Source organism: Microcaecilia unicolor, chromosome 1 (genome assembly GCF_901765095.1).
Source record: "Microcaecilia unicolor chromosome 1, aMicUni1.1, whole genome shotgun sequence".
In the NCBI taxonomy this organism is placed as follows: Eukaryota; Metazoa; Chordata; class Amphibia; order Gymnophiona; family Siphonopidae; genus Microcaecilia; species Microcaecilia unicolor.
The window spans coordinates 287,179,098-287,198,908 of NC_044031.1; the positions used below are offsets into that span (position 1 = coordinate 287,179,098).

The 19,811-nt window shown below is 42.8% G+C and overlaps 1 protein-coding gene across 1 annotated transcript in view; it reads right to left on the reverse strand.

Moving 5' to 3' along the window:
• MARCHF11 (membrane associated ring-CH-type finger 11) overlaps positions 1–19,811 on the reverse strand; it is a 160,332-nt gene that overhangs the window by 59,513 nt on the left and 81,008 nt on the right. Inside the window, exon 3 of the mRNA XM_030190033.1 lies at positions 9,873–10,065. Coding sequence (XP_030045893.1) covers positions 9,873–10,065 — 193 coding nt within the window. The remainder of the gene's footprint in view (positions 1–9,872; positions 10,066–19,811) is intronic.

Below are 19,811 nucleotides of genomic sequence, written 5' to 3' on the forward strand. Positions count from 1 at the left end.
CATTAAATCCCCTAATATCTTACTAATAGGAGACATAAATTTACATTTGGACAAGTTAAATTACACCAAGACCCAAAGTCTAAGGGCTCCTTTTACAAAGCTGTGGTACTGATTCCCGGTGCGGTAAATGCTATTCCTATGGGCTTCATCACATTTGTCGAACAGGAATCAGTACTGCAGGTTTGTAAAAGGAACCCTAAATGAATTCCTAACTTCCTGGAGTTTCACCCAAGTATATGCCCCTTCCTCCCAAATTAAAGGTCGCCTCTTAGATCTTTTAGCCTACAGATTCTTAAATCCTGATAATATCTTTACAAATAATCTAGAATGGGTTCCTCTACCTTGGTCTGACCACAAAAAACTAATATTCATTGTCAACTGGAAAAAGGAAATTAAAGTTAAAAAGATCAGGAATAATATCTCTTCCTACAAAACTAAGGACAACATTAACATTTTAGTCTAAAGCAGTCAATAATTATCACCTCCCTCCAACAGATAATAAAGATTTTATGTGGAAAATGGGACGAGCTAAGTAAATCCATCTTAGATTAAATTGCCCCAGCAAAAATCCCAAAATCAGAGCTAAGAAAAAAAACTTCACCTTGGTTTAACGAAACTATACAGACTCTAAAGAGAAAATGCAAGAGATTAGAGAGAAAGTGGCAAAAAAAATTCAATGACAAACTATTATGGAAAAGAACTACTAAAGAATATATGAAGAAAATATGGGCTTCTTTTACAAAGCCGCACTAGCTATTCCCGCGCAGCAAATGAGAGGAAGCCCATAGGAACTGAATGGGTTTTCTCTCATTTGCCACACCGAGAATCGGTAGCGTGGCTTTGTAAAAGAGGCCCTTAGAGAATCTAAAATCAAGAGGACAGAATATGGATATCCTTCCAATTACCTAGCTCTGAAACAGTAAAATTCTTCCTCTCAAAATACTCCACTTCACAATGTATCTTAGATGCATGCCCCAGTCCTATACCAAAAACTGCACCACACATTTTTATTGATCTCAAAACCAATTTATCATATATGTTATCAAATGGTCTATTCCCTGAGGAAAAGAACTCCATAATATTAACTCCCATTCCAAAAAATGTATGTCTCCAGGAGTGATGTTACAACTTATAGACCAGTAGTCTCAATCCCCCTTTTAACAAAAGTGATGGAGGGCATAAATAGCATCTCAACTTATGAACTATCTCACCTCCTTCTCTGTTCTCCATAATTCTCACTCTGGTTTCAGACCATGCTATAGTACTGAAACTGTATTAACCATCTAATTTCAAGAAGGCAATTAGTTTGGGAAAAAGAATTATAATTTTACAATTTGATATATCTAGCATTTTTCAATGTGGTGGATCATGACATTTTACTAAACATACTGGATCATTTTAGAATAGTAGGCATAACGGTTTAAAGGATTCCTTAAAACAAGATCTTACGGGGTAAAAATATCTGGCTCTTTATCCTTCCCTTGGACACCAGATTGTGGCATGCCACAGGGCTTCCCACTGTCTCTTATCTTGTTTAATGTTATGATGGCATCACTGGGCTATAAACTAGAAACAGCAAGGTTCCACATTTTTATACATGCAGACAATGTTACTTTATACATCCCCTTTGATAACAAAATTCACAAAATTCTTAACAAAATCAAATCAGGCCTTAACGTCATGGAATCTTGGGCATCTAACGTTAGACTTAAACTGAAATAAGAGAAAACCAAATTCATGGTAGTAACAAAATCCTTTTGCCCATACCCCATACAACAACTTTACAACTGACCAAACTACTTATCCAATGGAAATTATACTAAAAATACTTGGAGTGACTATAGACCACCACTTAACATCTGAACCACAAGTCTCCTTGGTTGTATCCAAATCTTTCAAAACTCTTTGGAAGCTAAAATGTATAAAGTCATACTTCCCAACCACGACTCTTAGACTCCTGGTACAATCTCTTGTACTTACACAACTAGACTACTGTAATACAATCTACGCTGATTGTAAAGAACAATTAATTTAAAATTTTCAAACTGTTCAAAACACAGGAGCCCGCATTATTTACAATGTGTCATGTTTTGATAGTGCAACCCCTCTGTTAACTAAATTTCATTGGCTTCGTATAAAAGCCAGAGTCTATTTCAAGATCTGTGCTTTTATTCACTTAGGGACCCTTTTACAAAGGTGCATTAGGATCTATGCACGTTTAGCGTGTGCCAAAATGAGACTACTGTCAGGCTACCGCGCCCCCTAGCACTAATTTCAGATTTGCCATGTGCCCATAAAGCCTAGATGATTTATTTATTCATTTCCTCCTACACATAGCGTTTTCTGTGGTAATCATCAGTTGGCACATGCCAACCAGTCACCGCATGTGTAGCACATGAGCCCTTACCACTAGATCAATGGGTGGCGTTAAGGGCTCAGGCTGGTTTAAGGCATGCACTGGTTTCAGTTTTACCATATGCCCTTTTCCTGTCCCATTAAAAAAATCCTTTTTTTTGCAGACGCAGTAAAAACTGGCCCAGCGTTAACCCAAAACATGCTCATACAATACTGTAGGCCACTTTTAACCATGGCCTAGTAAAAGGACCCCTTAATAATTTATGGAATGGCCCCAAATTACATGCAGTTACTAATAGAACTTCCCCTGCATAACAGTCTCTGGAGCAAGAGACTATCTTACATTATACTTCCCCAATTGCACAAAGATTGTCTATAAATCTGTTCTATCAACTGACTTAACCTACCTGGGCACTAAATGGTGGAATTCATTATCAAAGTCAATTAAACATCAATATAATTATCTATTGTTCCAAAAATCTTTGAAATCACATCTCTTTAACAAATTCTTGCCAGCAGAAATCTAACCTTCTGTTAATTTCTATACAATGTCAACTTATAAGAAGTCTATATTGTAATTCTATACACATTAGATCAATTCTTTGATTATTTCAATTATATTGTACTTATAACTATAATCCTTGCATTAACTTAAATTGTAAGGTGCTCATAATAATAATTAATTTCTAACTCACTGTTTTATCTCACCCTCCATTGTTTTAACGATTGCTCTTTGCTGTACATTGTACCATTGCTACATTGATTATTTGTTGTACGCCATATTGAACTCAAGATTCCTTGGGATAATGTGGGATATAAATGTCACAAATAAAATAAACAAATAACCAGTTATGTATCATTGAACATGACCACATGACCGGTTAGCCCCAAACAAGCAATTTAACTGGCCAGGAGCAGTTTCTGCTTGTTAAATCGCTTTGAATATTAACCCCAATGAGTCTATCAACTTGAATGGCAGCTTCATGAGATATTAAAGCTCCATTCACTTCCATTCCTCTCAACCTTATAGTTAAGAATCTCACGTGAAACTGCATTTATGTATCTTGGCCCCAAACTCTGGTTACTCATCTCAGTAACCAACCCTCTATCTTTGCATTTAAGAAACAGCTCAAAACTCATCTGTTCACTGAGACCTTCAGCATCACCAACAATTAAATTTTTCCTCTCTTCTTTCTTTTACTCTTCCTTCCCCCTCCGCGTTTCTCCCTTTTATTCTACTTTTTTTCTTCTTTCCTTCTTTAACCTTTTAACTTTTTTTAAATCTGTAAACCACTTAGAAGCCTTGGCAAGGTCTTTTGTGGTAGATCAAATTAAATAAATAAATAAATAAATGTATTTATTTATTGGGATTTATTAACTGCCTTTATGAAGAGATTCACCCAAGGCGGTGTACAGTAGGTACAGTTTAACACAAAATGTATAATTTTGCTCAGAGCATAACAATAGTAAAATAACCAAGAATAAACATAAATACAATAAATGAGGTAAAATAAATTGTACTGTGGTTTTTGTACTGGAAGTTTAACATGAAACAGGTCTCTCATGAACTTGGATAAAATGGGCTGTTACGAAACTGGAGCCTTATATATTGTAAGATGATAAGCTAACAAGGCATTGAGGTGCACTCTGATTGAGGACATTTGGAGTCCCGGTTGGTAGAAGTGGAACAGGTATTGAGTGAGTAGTCAGTGGATATCAAAAACAATCTTGCTGCTAGAATATACTGTATTGGAGGTGGCAGATCCAAGCAGGCAACTAGATACTGCTCAATTTCACTTTTCATGCCACCAGAGCCCAAGCCTTGTGGTTGGAATGTACATACGGTTCTTGATTTTGATTTATCCAGGTTGCAAACAGTTGGAGTCTGCATAGAGGAAAAACAGAGTCTTCCTTTCAAAAGGAACAGTTTTGTCAAGCCCATTAAGATGCTGTAAAGATCATTGAGCCTAGCCTCCTTTGAAATGTTTGTACTGTTTTGGCTAACAATGGAATTAGTGGATAAGCACAGAAGAGAGTCCAATCCAGTCTATGGTTAGAACATCTTGTGCTAAATATTAATGGAGATAGGTGTTTGGAACAGTAAAGAGGGAGCTTGATGTTTTTGTTGCTGGCAGAGATCTATTTGAAGGGACCCCAGCAGTAGAGTAGACCATTCATGAGGCTAAATATCTGCCTACTAGACGGCTACCCACCCACCCACCCCCACCCCCATGTGGGTAGCTTTAATTGTTTGTGATTGAGGATCATAAAATCCCACTTCTGTGCTATACCTTAATGCAGTCATAGGGATTCTGCATAACCCTGGTTGTGATATAAAACTGCCACCCGGTTCTTTGTCTGGATACAAAGAAAACGGGCAAACATTCAAAGAATTTAAAATATTGCTCTTAGCACCAGAAGGTTGATGTGGCGAATGGTTTATTTTGTATTTAACCAGATGCCAAGGTAGAATCCCTGGCCTGTATTGAAAACATTCATGTTCAGGACACACTAATGCTCCAGTGGCACAAAAGGAAGGTCTTTGGATAGGGTTGGCATCTATTGTTTATCAATGTAACATGGCTTGGAGAACAGCTGGTGGAAAGAGCTTAGAAGACAAGGGCTAGGATATTTGGTTCCACTGAAAATTGAGGTCCCACTGAGACCTTCTTATTTTGAGACAGGCTAGAGGAGTTATAGGTACTGTAAAGGCACCTGTCCTAGCATTTTCTAAGTAAGTCTGGCTGTGACCTAGGTGGTAAATTGAACCTTTTGAACAGATGGGACAATCCTCTGTAATCTGTTATGAGGGAGAAAAATATGGAAATATTCCTCACATGTAGGAGTGTTGGCTTGCTGAGATTTATGAGGAACCCAAGGCACTGAAGCAAGTTTAGTGCTCCATCCTACAAGGATATAGCCAGATCAGGGAATGGTGCTGCCATGGGTCAATCATCTAGGTATGGAAAAATCAAAAGGTGAAATCCCCAATAGTGATTGTTTAAGCAGAGTGAAGTGAAAGAACTGCCTGCAGCTGGGATGAATTAGTATAAGAGTAAGCATCCATGAAATCTAGCAGACACAGCCTGCTGAGAAAGGTGTTCATTTTGAACTCATTTAGCAGAAACAGGTTGAGATCTCTTAGAACAAGGATAGGTCACAGTCCTCCCATCTTCTTTGAAATTTGGAAGTATCTGGAATAGAAACCATGATTTCTTTCATAAGCTCATATGGATTCTATTGCATGTGCATTGAATAGAAAACTGACCTTGTCCTGAAGAAGCTGAGGATTTGACTGTGAGAGATGAGACCAACTGAGAGGAATCCATGGAGGAGTTGGACCTAAGGCAATAGCCATATGTGATGATGCTGAGGGTAATTTCTCCAAATGTTGAGAGTGCAGTTTCTCCAAATGGGTTAGTTTTGCGCATACCATGACAGGAATAAACCTCACTCCTAACCTACAGCATGTGGAGTATAATCTTAGTCTCTCAAATTTACTGCTAATGCTTGCTGTGGTACTTTCATTGTGACAAACAGCACTGAGGAATCTGTTGTGATTATCCTCCATTTCTCCATGAACAATTATATCCAACCTCTCACAGGCAAGACAGGGGCAGGTTGGAAAAAAAATTGATTGTTTCAGATAGTTTTGTGAAAAAGATGACAGTTGCTTGAACAATGACTACATATTTGAATGGGTGCCTCTTTCCCTTTGGCAGGGCCTAGAGTAAAGTTGTTTTTGTACCCTTTGATATTGTTGAATAAATTGGATGAAGTTCCTTTTTTCAAAGGAAAAACTTCTTTATTGAATTGTGTTCACTTGTTGGGAGAAAGAAGCAGGTTTTGATGTTAATGCAGAAAGATATTTAAGGATCGTACAATGTTTTATTGACTCTTTAACCTTTGCACCAAAACGTTTATCTCCATTGCTGCCAACTTAATATGGACATCTTTCCTAGGTCCATAATCCCTTAACTTGGCAAGGCGTCTGTCTGTCCAAGAATTGCCGATACAGAGATATGAGGAGAGGTCATGTATCAAAGACATAATACGCCAAACAAATGAGGTGTGTTCCACTTTTATGACTTTCTAGCAATACAATGGGCAGTTCAATCTGAGACTGTATAGGAAGAATAGCTGAAAACCCCTGTATTTTTGAAGCAAGATATGCATATATTGCATCATATGTAATTGGTGGGAGGCAACTGTGGCTGAAAGCATAGCACTCTGGAAGACTTTTATACTCAAGGGTTCTTTGAATCCATGGCCTTTCTCTGGAGTATTAGAGCAGTTTCTGCCATCTTCCAAATAAAGCTTGGATAAAAAAAAAATCCTCATAAGGGGAGTAATTATTTACAAGATGAAGAAATAGATCTAAAGGAATCCTTGCAGATAGGTCCTCCCACTCAAAGGAAGTGTGACATGGATCATACTGTGGATTTCTGAAGTCTTCTAGAACTACCTGAGAACATTTGGAGATGGGGAAGGAGATGAGGAATACTCTTCCTGTGACTCAGACTCCTATAGACAAAGGAGGTAGATCATTAGATCTTGAATAGAGTTTGTGTTTTGTCTGTACTGAGGTAACGCCTGTGGATTGGGAAATGGTGGTGCCATAGGCTCTCTGAACTCTATGAAAATCCTTGCAGTAGCCCTTGACAAAGTCACTGATATGTTTTGCAAAAATAAGTGGGCAAGGAAACTCATCAGTCACTGTAGTCATAATTGGTGTTGAAGTTTGTAGAAGATGCAGGGGCTTTTGAAACCTGAAGTGCAGATGCACTGTGCTGAACTGGAGGCAAAAGCAAAAAGTTCTGTGTGGTAAGAGGAAGAGGATACCTGTGGTGATTCTGCATTGAAAGAATGAGCGCACTGAATTGAATACCGGTATGAAAACTGCAGTCTTATTGGATGCAGTTTCCTTTTGTTCTGTGGTCTTGGCACTGGTGATCCCTCACTTAAGCTGCTGTAATAGAACTTATCTTGATCTGTCAGGGCTGGTATAATGTTTAGAGAGCTTAAAATGCTGTGGTGAAGGTGATAGTGAGTGCCCCAAGATGGACATCAGTCCTGCTACTCAGGGCTGGCTTAACCATTGGACCAGGTGAGGCTCTGGCCCATGGCACCAGCGATTAAGGGTGACAAAATACCCAGCCTCTGACCTCACCTGACTCTACAGGTTAAGCCCTTTCTTCCCCTCCCTGCGGATCTGAAACTGCATTCTCACCTCTCTCACTGCCCTGTGGTCCTGTAAATTATGTCGGTTGCCAGAGGCAGCAGCAGCAGCATGATGGGCTGCCTTCACCCAGCAACTAAGTCTATCTTCTGTCATGTCCTGCCTCCTCTGATACAGTTTCCTGTGGGTGGGACACAGCAGAGGTAAGACCTAGGGGCTAGCTGAATGCAGCTTGTCATGCTGCTGTTGCAGGTGACCAATGTAAACTTTAGAGGATGGGGGGGGGGGGGGGGAGATGAGAAAGCTGACGGACCATTAATGGACCTGTAGGGAGGAGGACAGAGAAGGGGGAAAGACAGATTGGATGGGGGAGGGGAGAGGCAGGAAGGAGAGAGTGCTGCCAAAACAAGTTGGCTCGGAGCGCCACTATCCCATGAGTCAGCCCTGCTGCCACTGTTGCAATGCTACACTGGTTCCTGGTAAAAGTTTGAGTGCAATTTAAGATCATGCCTCTGGTTTTCCAAGTAATGTGTGTGAATAGTTCACAGTATTTGGGTAATGGAATGGTATAAACCAGGAAGGCCTTTGTGCTCTTGTATAGGGATGTTATTTCAACGACAGCCCCTAAGTTATGGAATAGTTTCCCTGAAGGGTTGAGACATGGGAGTATAAAATATTATATAAAGAGCTGAAGACTTGGTTCTTCCCAGGATGAATAACTGGAGTTGAAGGTATGCCTCTCTGATATGGTAGTCAGAAACTCACAAAAAAATTCTAAATTAACAACTGGAATATTCTTTTGAAATATTACAAAAATAAGAAAACCTAACAATGAATAATGAAAACAGCATTAGTAGACATGAAGAGAAGACTCTTCAATTAAAATGGGAGCACTTTGTTGTAGCATTCATTGGTGGAGTGGAAAAAACAAAACTAATATGACTGATACACACAGAAAGGGCTGCATATGCTAAGAATTCTACAATAGTTCTGTATTCTGGGAGAGATGTTTCATCCTGATGCCATCATAAGACATTATTCACTTGTATGCTGAATCCTGCTTGTCAATGGAGAAATTTAATTCTGTATATGGTTTGCCTCCAAGGAGATTAGCTTAGGTTGATAAAAAGAAGAAATGTGAGCAGGCAAAAGATGGCAATAGTTTATACCATTTTCTAAGATATACCTTATTCAACTTAATGATGATACCCCTGGCAAAACTACTATCAAATCAAAACCTCAACCCAAACATATACGCAGACAATGTAACGATCTACACCCATTTAAACAAGACTTAAAAGAAATTTCTAACAACATCAACCAAAGTCTACAGATCATGCATTCATGGGCGGATGCATTTCAGCTGAAACTCAATGCAGAAAAAACCCACTGCCTAATACTCACCTCTCAACATAACACAAACAAATTCACCACCATTAACACACCTAAATTGAATCTTCCAATCTCGGACACCCTAAAAATTCTTGAAGTCACCATTGATCGACACCTAACACTTGAGAATCACGCTTAAAACACAACCAAGAAGATGTTCCACTCAATGTGGAAATTAAAAAGAGTAAGACCTTTCTTCCCAAGGACCGTCTTTCGAGGCCTAGTACAATCAATGGTAGTCAGCCACTTAGACTACTGCAACGCACTTTATGCTGGCTGCAAAGAACAAATAATCAAGAAACATCAGACAGCCCAGAACACGGCAGTAGACTCATATTCGGCAAAACAAAATATGAGAGTGCTAAACCACTACGAGAAAAGTTGCACTGGCTCCCTCTCAAAGAACGCATCACGTTCAAAATCTGTACCCTAGTCCACAAAATCATTCATGGAGATGCCCCAGCCTACACGCTAGACCTGATAGAATTACCATCCAGGAATGCTAAAAAAATCATCCCGCACATTCCTCAATTTTCATTTCCCCAACTGCAAAGGCCTAAAATACAAACTAATGCACGCGTCAACCTTTTCCTACTTGAGCACACAATTCTGGAATGCGCTGCCGCGCAACTTAAAATCGATCTATGAACTAACTGACTTCTGCCAACTATTAAAGACCCATCTCTTTAACAAGCATACCACAAAGACCAACAAATGTGAACTCCTTCACATATCCAGCACTGCCTTGAATATTTGCTTGTTATACTAATATCATGCTGTATCATTATCATGTTACCCAAAATCCTATGTAATACTAAATGTTTATTTCTTATACATCTTCACCATTCATGATGTATTGCAAGCCACATTGAGCCTGCAAAAAGGTGGGAAAATGTGGGATACAAATGCAATAAATAATAATAATAATTTACTGTTATAAGCTTACCTATACATACTAGATCCATGAAACCATACATTCCATAGCATATTTGAAAAAGAATGTCCTTTCTTTGCCATACTGCATAGGGGCTGAATGCTGACCACAGAAGCCAAGTCACACTTGATATTAGAAACAAGGATCCTAGGATAACAGCGATCATCTGAACTTTCTCAACCAGGGTTACAGTAATGCTTTGCCACTGAAAAGAAAACAAAATTATGAAAGGTAAGATAAAATAAACTGCTATATATTTCAGCTGAACATCAATATTCAATTTTATACTAGAAGAATCATGAATTAAGATATCTATTTCAAATGGCAGATTATAACAGCATAAGAAAAATCGAACTTTCGGAGTCAGAATAATGGTCCATCAAGCCAGCATTTCTGGTGGTCCAGTGGACCCCCCCAGCTCCCCCAGCTAGAACCAAAAAGAACCCTGGTAGTCTAGTGGACTCCCCGCCCCCCTCCCCCCCCCCCCCCACACACCTTAAAAAATCCCTGGTGATCCAGCGGACCCTAACCCTTCCCCCCCACCCCGAACCAAAAAACCCTGCTGGCCCCTACCCTTGGTGCTTAGGCCATTCCCAGTGTATCCTAGGATGTAGCGGTCTAGGGCTGGGCACTGCCACTTTTGCAGAGGATGGGCCCAGAGGCAGGAGAGAGGAAGCAGTCCTCCTGCCTCCAACTTTAAGGTATGCGCAGGGGTCTGGGAGGGTGGAGGGGAATTCCACTACACCACCATGGCTTAGTGGACTAGGAGGTTAGGGCCGGATGATCTATTTTGGAGGGTAGTGGGGTCCACCGGGTCACCAGGTTTTTTTGGTTCGGGGGCGGTGGAGGTGGGGGGTTGGGGTTTGCTGGACCACAAGAGATTTTTTAAGGTGTGTGTGTGTGAAGGTCATGGAGTCCATGGACCACCGAAAACTTTTTAAGGTATGGAGGGGGGGGGGGGTGTCAGGGAGTCCACTGGACCACTGGGGATCTTAGGTGTGTGGGGGGGAGGGGTCGGCACAGAAAACCTGCAAGCTTCCAACTTTTCTGTCAGTGCCTGAGCCAATCAGCACTCAAGCACTGATAGGAAAGTAGCATGGGAACCCCAACAACAGTTCTGGAGCTATTAGTTTTTAGCCGCTAGGGAAGGGGTGTTCTGTGCATGGCACGGAATTGTTAATGAGCTTGTTAGCACTGGAGGAAATCACTATGCTAGCGAGCTCATTGGCATAGTACTTTTGGACACTGCTTCCATGCATGATAAAGGAGTGGTTGTAAGTCTTTGTGCACTGGCTGCACAGTAATGTTTCATTTACACTGGCTAAAACCAGTCTAAATGAAACGTTGCAAGCCCAGTTTGCATTGAGCATCAACCCCTTAGTCATTAGAGCTGCTCTCAGAGTCAATTGCCAAAGTTGTTATCTTATAGAGACAAATGGCCAGTGCCGCTTGATCAAAGACACTGTTCATTACTGTGACTTGCTCCGAACAAGTAAAAGTATGAATGGAGGACCATGTAGCTCATTTCCAGTAATGCGGCGCCACATTTCCCAGTCCGGAGCTTATAACAAGCTTTACAGAGCTTTGTGGAGCATGAGATATGCTCCACCTTGCAGGTGCAGGTGCTGGTGCCTTCTCGCCTGCCTCAAATGCTACAGCATAAAAAAGAAAAAATAAGGCGACAACTCCAAGGGGAGGTGGGAGGGTTTGTGAGAATACAAGGCTCGTTGTCCTCGGAGAATACTTGCTACAGGTATCTTCACTTTCTCCAAGGACCAGCAGGCCATTAATTCTCACTACTGGGGTATCCCTAGCATCCAGGCTCATCAAAAACAACAAACATTGGTCAGATTAACTTGAAACTATATACAAACTGAGTGACAGTATACCCTGGAACAGAATAAAATGGGCCTAGGGGGGATGGAGTTGGATTCTAGACCCCAAACAGATTCTGCAACACTGTCTGTTCGAACCGACTGTCAGATCGGGAATCCTGCTCAAGGCAGTAGTGTGATGTGAAAATGTGGACTGAAGACCACATGACAGCCTTGCAAATTTCTTCAATGGAGGCTGACCATAGGTGGGCTACCAATGCAGCCATGGTTCTGACATTGTGAGCCTTGACATGACCCTCCAAGGTCAGCCCAGCCTGGGCAGAAGTGAAAGAAATGCAATCTGCCATCAATTAGAGATTGTGCGTTTCCCAATGGTGACTCCCATCCTCATGGGATCTAAAGAAACAAAGGTTGGGCGGACTGTCTATAGGACCTTGTCCGCTCCTTGTAATAGGCCAATGCTCGCTTGCAGTCCAAGGTGTGCAAGGTGCTTTCGCCAGGATGGGCATGAGGTCGGGAAAAAAATGTTGGCAAGACAATCGACTGGTTCAGATGGAACTCCGACATGACCTTAAGTAGGAACTTAGGGTGTGTGCAGAGGACTACTCTGTTGTAATGAAACTTAGTATAAGCTGCATCCACTACTAGAGCCTGAAGCTCACTGACTCTATGAGCTGAAGTAACATCTACCAAGAAAATGACCTTCCAGATCAAGTACTTCAGATAGCAGGACGTCAATGGCTCAAAAGGAGCTTTCATCACATGGGTGAGAATGACATTGAGGTCCCATAACACAGGTGAACTTTTGGCAGGGGGCTTTGACAATAGCAAACCTCTCATGAAGCGAACAACTAAAGGCTCCAGAGATGGGCTTACCCTCTACACATTGATGATAAGCACTAATTGCACTGAGATGAACCCTTACAGAGTTGGTCTTGAGACCAGACTTGAAGTGGTGTAGAAGGTATTCAAGTAGGGTCTGTGTAGGGCAGGACACAGATCTAGGGCCTTACCCTCACACCAGACAGCAAACCTCCTCTATTTGAAAGAATGACTCCTTCTAGTGGAATCTTTCCTGGAAGCCAACATGACCTGGGAGACACCCTCTGACAGACCCAAGGAAGCAAATTCTAGGCTCTCAACATCCAGAAGAAGAGGGAACCCCGGCAGGAAGGCCTGGGAGCGAGTCAGAGTGAAACGAGGGAGTCCTCGCGCGGGAAGTCCAGACTACCCAGGACACTGTATCCTGTGAACCCAGTCGGATCCGAGCATCGGATGGCCGACAGGTAAGGAGCTCCGCAACGGGCTCCTGGGGTCCCAGGAGAGCAGACCTACCTGGGCCATCTTGGGCCATCCCAGATCAGACCGGACTGAGCCGGAGCGGAATCGGAGCGGAATTGAGGCCGACTGGTGAAATACTGGTGGACTGAGAGAACCCGCTGAGCCCCGAGCGAACGACTCGAGGCCGACCGCAACTGTCCGCCTGCCTCGTGGTCTGAGCTCCGTGAAGAGTGTATGGGAGACAAGGGATAGAGGACTTCTCCCTAAGGCTGGTGCTGGAGCTGAATTCTGGGTGTCTCTCGTGGCCCAGGCCTGCCCAACACCTGCGCCGGACCATCCATCCCTGCTCCGGAGACCCGGCGGGAGTGCAGTCGCGACCGGAGCGGTCCGACCAATCCCACATGCGGAGCTCATTGCCGACCGCAGGCTAGCCCCGGGGACCTGGACGAGGTGAAAGACCCAGGAACTGGACACCCTCGGGGATAACCAGCGTTGCCTGGCTGGGGACCAACCACATCTCCTCGCCGCCTCACAACTGGACTGAACTCGCCGCGCCCTAGGACCACCTCAAGAACAAACAGGCAAGCGCCAGGACCGACCGCACATCATCACCCACCTCGTGGCCAGGCCGACCGCAGCAGATCCGCGGGAACTACTACTACTACTACTATTTAGCATTTCTATAGCGCTACAAGGCATACGCAGCGCTGCACAAACATAGAAGAAAGACAGTCCCTGCTCAAAGAGCTTACAATCTAATAGACAAAAAATAAATAAAGTAAGCAAATCAAATCAATTAATGTGAACGGGAAGGAAGAGAGGAGGGTAGGTGGAGGCGAGTGGTTACAAGTGGTTACGAGTCAAAAGCAATGTTAAAGAGGTGGGCTTTCAGTCTAGATTTAAAGGTGGTCAAGGATGGGGCAAGACGTAGGGGCTCAGGAAGTTTATTCCAGGCATAGGGTGCAGCGAGACAGAAGGCGCGAAGTCTGGAGTTGGCAGTAGTGGAGAAGGGAACAGATAAGAAGGATTTATCCATGGAGCGGAGTGCACGGGAAGGGGTGTAGGGAAGGACGAGTGTGGAGAGATACTGGGGAGCAGCAGAGTGAGTACATTTATAGGTTAGTAGAAGAAGTTTGAACAGGATGCGAAAACGGATAGGGAGCCAGTGAAGGGTCTTGAGGAGAGGGGTAGTATGAGTAAAGCGACTCTGGTGGAAGATGAGACGGGCAGCAGAGTTTTGAACCGACTGGAGAGGGGAGAGGTGACTAAGTGGGAGGCCAGCAAGAAGCAGATTGCAGTAGTCTAAACAAGAGGTGACAAGGGTGTGGACGAGGGTTTTGGTAGAGTGCTCGGAAAGAAAGGGGCGGATTTCTCTCCAGCGTGACCAGGCTGGCGCCAGGACCTGACCACGTCTCCTCGCTCGCTTCGTTACCAGACTAACCACTGGACCTGAAGATCGTCTCCACCCTCCAACATAAACGGACCGGCACCAAGAACCGACTGCTAAAGTGTAATATCCGAATTGAGGACCTTCAACGTGGGACCGATCGCGAACCACCCCCCCCCCCCCCCCACGCGGCCACAGTCTGCTGTATTCCAGAGAGGATGTAAGACTTTTCTTTAAAAGTTTCAATTACTTTGAACCTGCACAGGTTAACTCTTTGATTAACAGTCTGCTGCAATATTGTAACAAGTACTCCTATGAAAAAATTGCATGCATAGAAAGTCTTACTATATGATTAATATGTTTGCAAAAATTAGCAATAAGCCCGGCACCATTGCTGACCAGGCCTGAACTAACTTCATACGGGTGGTATATCTCTCTCGATTTAAAACTGTAACCTAAACGCCTCTTAATTGCTGCTCATAGCCTGAAGCAACATCTATAATGCTCTAAGTATTATTATAAATCTATAATTTGAAATGCCTTTAAATACTTGCCAGAGGTTTTTATAGCATTATACTGAAGCAAGATTTGTAATACTCTTAACTGCTGACTGGACGCCTCACATAATATTGCATCTAAAACTGCAATTTAAATGCCTCTCAACAATTTGCTAGATCTTCCATAACATAGTAACCCAAATATCTCTTAAATGTTTGCTAAGCTCAGGTTAGGCACGGCTAATATTACGCAATGTCATACTTTGTTGATCCAACTACTGTTACGGACCAATTGTAAAAACTGTTGATGCACTACTGATCTCAGCAACACTGCCCAACACTCCCACGAACACTGCCCACAAAAACTACTGATATCACCAACACTACCCAACAGTCACACGAACACCGTCAACAAAAATCCAACATGAACACTAATAAGCTACTGATTATAATCTATCTCATTCCCATAATCCACCACACATGGACCACCCCCAACATCAACAACAACCCAACCACAATACACCAACTTTATGTACAACCTACAAACAACTCACCAAACCAAAAACACAATAACCAACCAAAAGGAAAAATCTCCACATACGAACACCACCAACAGAAAGAGAAAAAAAACAACAACAATATCCGCTACCTACATTCCTGTACCCACTCCGCCGAATGCCTCTGGCGGAAATCTCGGGCCCTTGCTGATTTCTTACACTTTAAGTTCATGCTGACCTCCATCCAATCTGCACTTTTACGTGTCAAACAGGATTATTATATCCAACTGACCAACTCTCTTGGCTCTAATCCTCGACTTCTCTTCACCACATTGAACTCTCTCCTCAAGTTGCCCCCTCCCCCAACTCCCCCTTCATTATCTCCTCAGACCCTTGCTGAATTCTTTCACAACAAGGTTCAAAAGATAAACCTTGCTTTCTCTACCTCACCACCTCTCCCTCCACTAGTCCGTTCCCCTCTCTCTCCTTCCCCTCATTCCCTTTCCTCCTTTCCTGAAGTTACTATTGAGGAAACTACACTTCTCCTTTCTTCCTCAAAATGTACCACCTGTTCCTCTGATCCCATTCCCACCCACCTTCTTAATGCCATCTCTCCTGCTCTTATTCCTTTTATCTGTCACATTCTCAACCTCTCACTTTCCACTGCGACTGTCCCTGCTGCCTTTAAACATGCTGTGGTCACACCTCTCCTTAAGAAGCCTTCACTCGACCCTACTTGTCCCTCTAATTACCGCCCATCTCCCTCCTTCCTTTTCTCTCCAAATTACTTGAGCATGCTGTTCACCGCCGCTGCCTTGATTTTCTCTCCTCACATGCTATTCTTGACCCACTACAATCTGGTTTTCGCCCTCTCCACTCAACCGAAACTGCGCTTACTAAAGTCTCCAATGACCTATTACTGGCTAAATCCAGAGGTCAATATTCCATCCTCATTCTTCTTGATCTTTCCGCTGCTTTTGACACTGTCGATCACAGCATACTTCTCGATACCCTGTCCTCACTTGGATTCCAGGGCTCTGTCCTTTCCTGGTTCTCTTCCTACCTCTCCCTCCGCACCTTTAGTGTTCACTCTGGTGGATCCTCTTCTACTTCTATCCCTCTGCCTGTCGGCGTACCTCAGGGTTCTGTTCTAGGTCCCCTCCTCTTTTCTATCTACACTTATTCCCTTGGTTCATTAATCTCATCCCATGGCTTTTCCTACCATCTCTATGCTGATGACTCCCAAATCTACCTTTCTACCCCTGATATCTCACCTTGCATCCAAACCAAAGTTTCAGCGTGCTTGTCTGACATTGCTGTCTGGAAGTCTCAACGCCACCTGAAATTAAATTTGACCAAAGCCGAGCTTCTTATTTTCCCCCCCAAACCCACCTCCCCGCTCCCTCCGTTTTCTATTTCTGTTGATGGCTCTCTCGTTCTCCCTGTCTCCTCAGCTCGTAACCTTGGGGTCATCTTTGACTCTTCTCTCTCCTTCTCTGCTCATATCCAGCAGATTGCCAAGACCTGTCGTTTCTTTCTTTACAACATCCGTAAAATCCGCCTCTTTCTTTCCGAGCACTCTACCAAAACCCTCATCCACACCCTTGTCACCTCTCCTTTAGACTACTGCAATCTGCTTCTTGCTGGCCTCCCACTTAGTCACCTCTCCCCTCTCCAGTCGGTTCTAAACTCTGCTGCATGTCTCATCTTCCGCCAGGGTCACTTTACTCATACTAGCCCTCTCCTCAAGACCCTTCACTGGCTCCCTATCCGTTTTCGCATCCTGTTCAAACTTCTTCTACTAACCTATAAATGTACTCACTCTGCTGCTCCCCAGTATCTCTCCACACTCGTCCTTCCCTACACCCCTTCCCGTGCACTCCGCTCCATGGATAAATCCTTCTTATCTGTTCCCTTCTCCACTACTGCCAACTCCAGACTTCGCGCCTTCTGTCTCGCTGCACCCTATGCCTGGAATAAACTTCCTGAGCCCCTACGTCTTGCCCCATCCTTGGCCACCTTTAAATCTAGACTGAAAGCCCACCTCTTTAACATTGCTTTTGACTCGTAACCACTTGTAACCACTCGCCTCCACCTACCCTCCTCTCTTCCTTCCCGTTCACATTAATTGATTTGATTTGCTTACTTTATTTATTTTTTGTCTATTAGATTGTAAGCTCTTTGAGCAGGGACTGTCTTTCTTCTATGTTTGTGCAGCGCTGTGTATGCCTTGTAGCGCTATAGAAATGCTAAATAGTAGTAGTAGTAGTAGTAGTAGTAGTTAACCTCCGAGGAAACAGACAACTAATAAAAATAAACACATCTAACCTCCCTACAGAACCATACCGCTCAATCTGAATAGGATACATCAACGCTAGATCAGCAGTGAGCAACTCAGTAGACATACTAGACTGGATTACCACAGAGAATCTAGACCTTCTATTCATCACGGAAACATGGTTCCACGGCCCTACAGATCCCGCCATCATAGAGACATGCCCACCAGAATACAAAATCACCCACTGGACAAGAAATGGAAAAAGAGGTGGCGGAATAGCTATAATTTACAAATCCGAGTTCACCATCACAACCACTGATGAATCCACCTCACCACAACTCGAAATCGCCTCAACAAGAATCAATCATCCGAACCTACAAGGACACCTCAACGCAATCCTATTCTACAGACCACCAGGAAAATGGAAAGACTCCCAAACCCAACTCATGGACTTCATCTCAAACACATGTGTCTCTGCCTCAATCATCCTCATAATAGGAGATATCAACCTACACCTTGAAGACGACACCTCAACAGGCACACAAGAATGCAAAGAATTCTTAAAACTCTGGGATCTAAATGCACCTAACACTCAACCAACACACGTAAAAGGACACACACTAGACAACATTACACACAAATTCGACCCAGACTCAACTCTCCTACTTACAGACACAAGATGGACACCCACACCATGGACAGACCACCATAAAGCATATGTCTCCCTCCACTGGCGAAAAATACACAGAAACGCAGCCAACAAACAAGAACGAACAACATATACCACGACAGGAAAAATAGACCACACAACATTCTGGTAACAGGTCTACCAAAACGAATGGGCAACAAATGCAGACACCATTCCATTCCTCCAAGAATGGGACGATATATGTAAGACAACATTAGACACAATTGCCCCAATCCAAACCAGAACATCACATAGGAAAAAATCAAATCCATGGTTCACCGAAGTGCTGAAAGAACTCAAAACACAAGTCAGAAAACTAGAACGCGCATGGAACAAAAAGAAAGATGAACACACACTGAATGCCTGGAAGTTACTTCGGAGGAAATACAAATATACCATAAAACAGACTAAAAGACTGCACTACAAAACAATGATTGGACCAAATTACAAAGACACACACAAACTCTTCTACCTTGTAAATAAATTGCTAGACACCACACCAGTTACAAACAACAGCAAAGAAACACCAGAAGTCGACGACTTCGCGAAATACTTCAAGGAGAAAATTATACAATTACAACTTAAAATACCCACCAGCCCTATTGAATACGCCACACTCCTAAACTGTCTAGACCCAGAAGATGGAATACATCCAGCAGACAGGACCTGGACCGAATTCGAATTATTATCAGAAGACCTCATCTCTAAAACACTCAAAAGAATCACCAAATCCCAATGCAAACTAAATACCTGCCCAAACAACCTCATGAAATCAGCTCCTTAACAGTTCATAATAGACCTAACGAACCACATGAACTTCATGCTATAAAATGGACTTTTCCCAGAGGAAAAAGGAAAAATTCTACTCACCCCAATACCCAAAGACACAAAGAAAAACGCAAGCGAAATAACTAACTACAGACCAGTAGCATCTATACCACTAATAACCCAAATAACCGAAGGGATGGTAACCAAACAACTCACAAACTATCTCAACAAGTTCTCAATACTGCATGATGCCCAATCAGGATTCCGGTCAAATCACAGCACAGAAACAGTACTAATTACCCTAATGACCAAATTTAAACAAATGATTGCAACCAGCACCAATATACTCCTCTTACAATTTGACATGTCAAGTGCCTTCGATATGGTTGACCACAGAATCCTATTATACATACTTGAATATTTTGGCATCAGAGGCAATGTCCTAAACTGGTTCAAGGGGTTCCTAACCTTACGCTCATATCAGGTCACATCAAACTCAACCACGTCTGCTGCATGGACACCTGAATGTGGAGTACCGCAAGGATCCCCCCTCTCACCAACTATTTTCAACCTAATGATGATCCCCTTGGCAAAACTTCTGTCAAACCATAACCTTAACCCATACATATGGGATGATGTAACGATATATATTCCTTTCAAACAAGACATTAAAGAAATCTCCAACGAAATCAACCAAAGTCTACACATCATGAACACCTG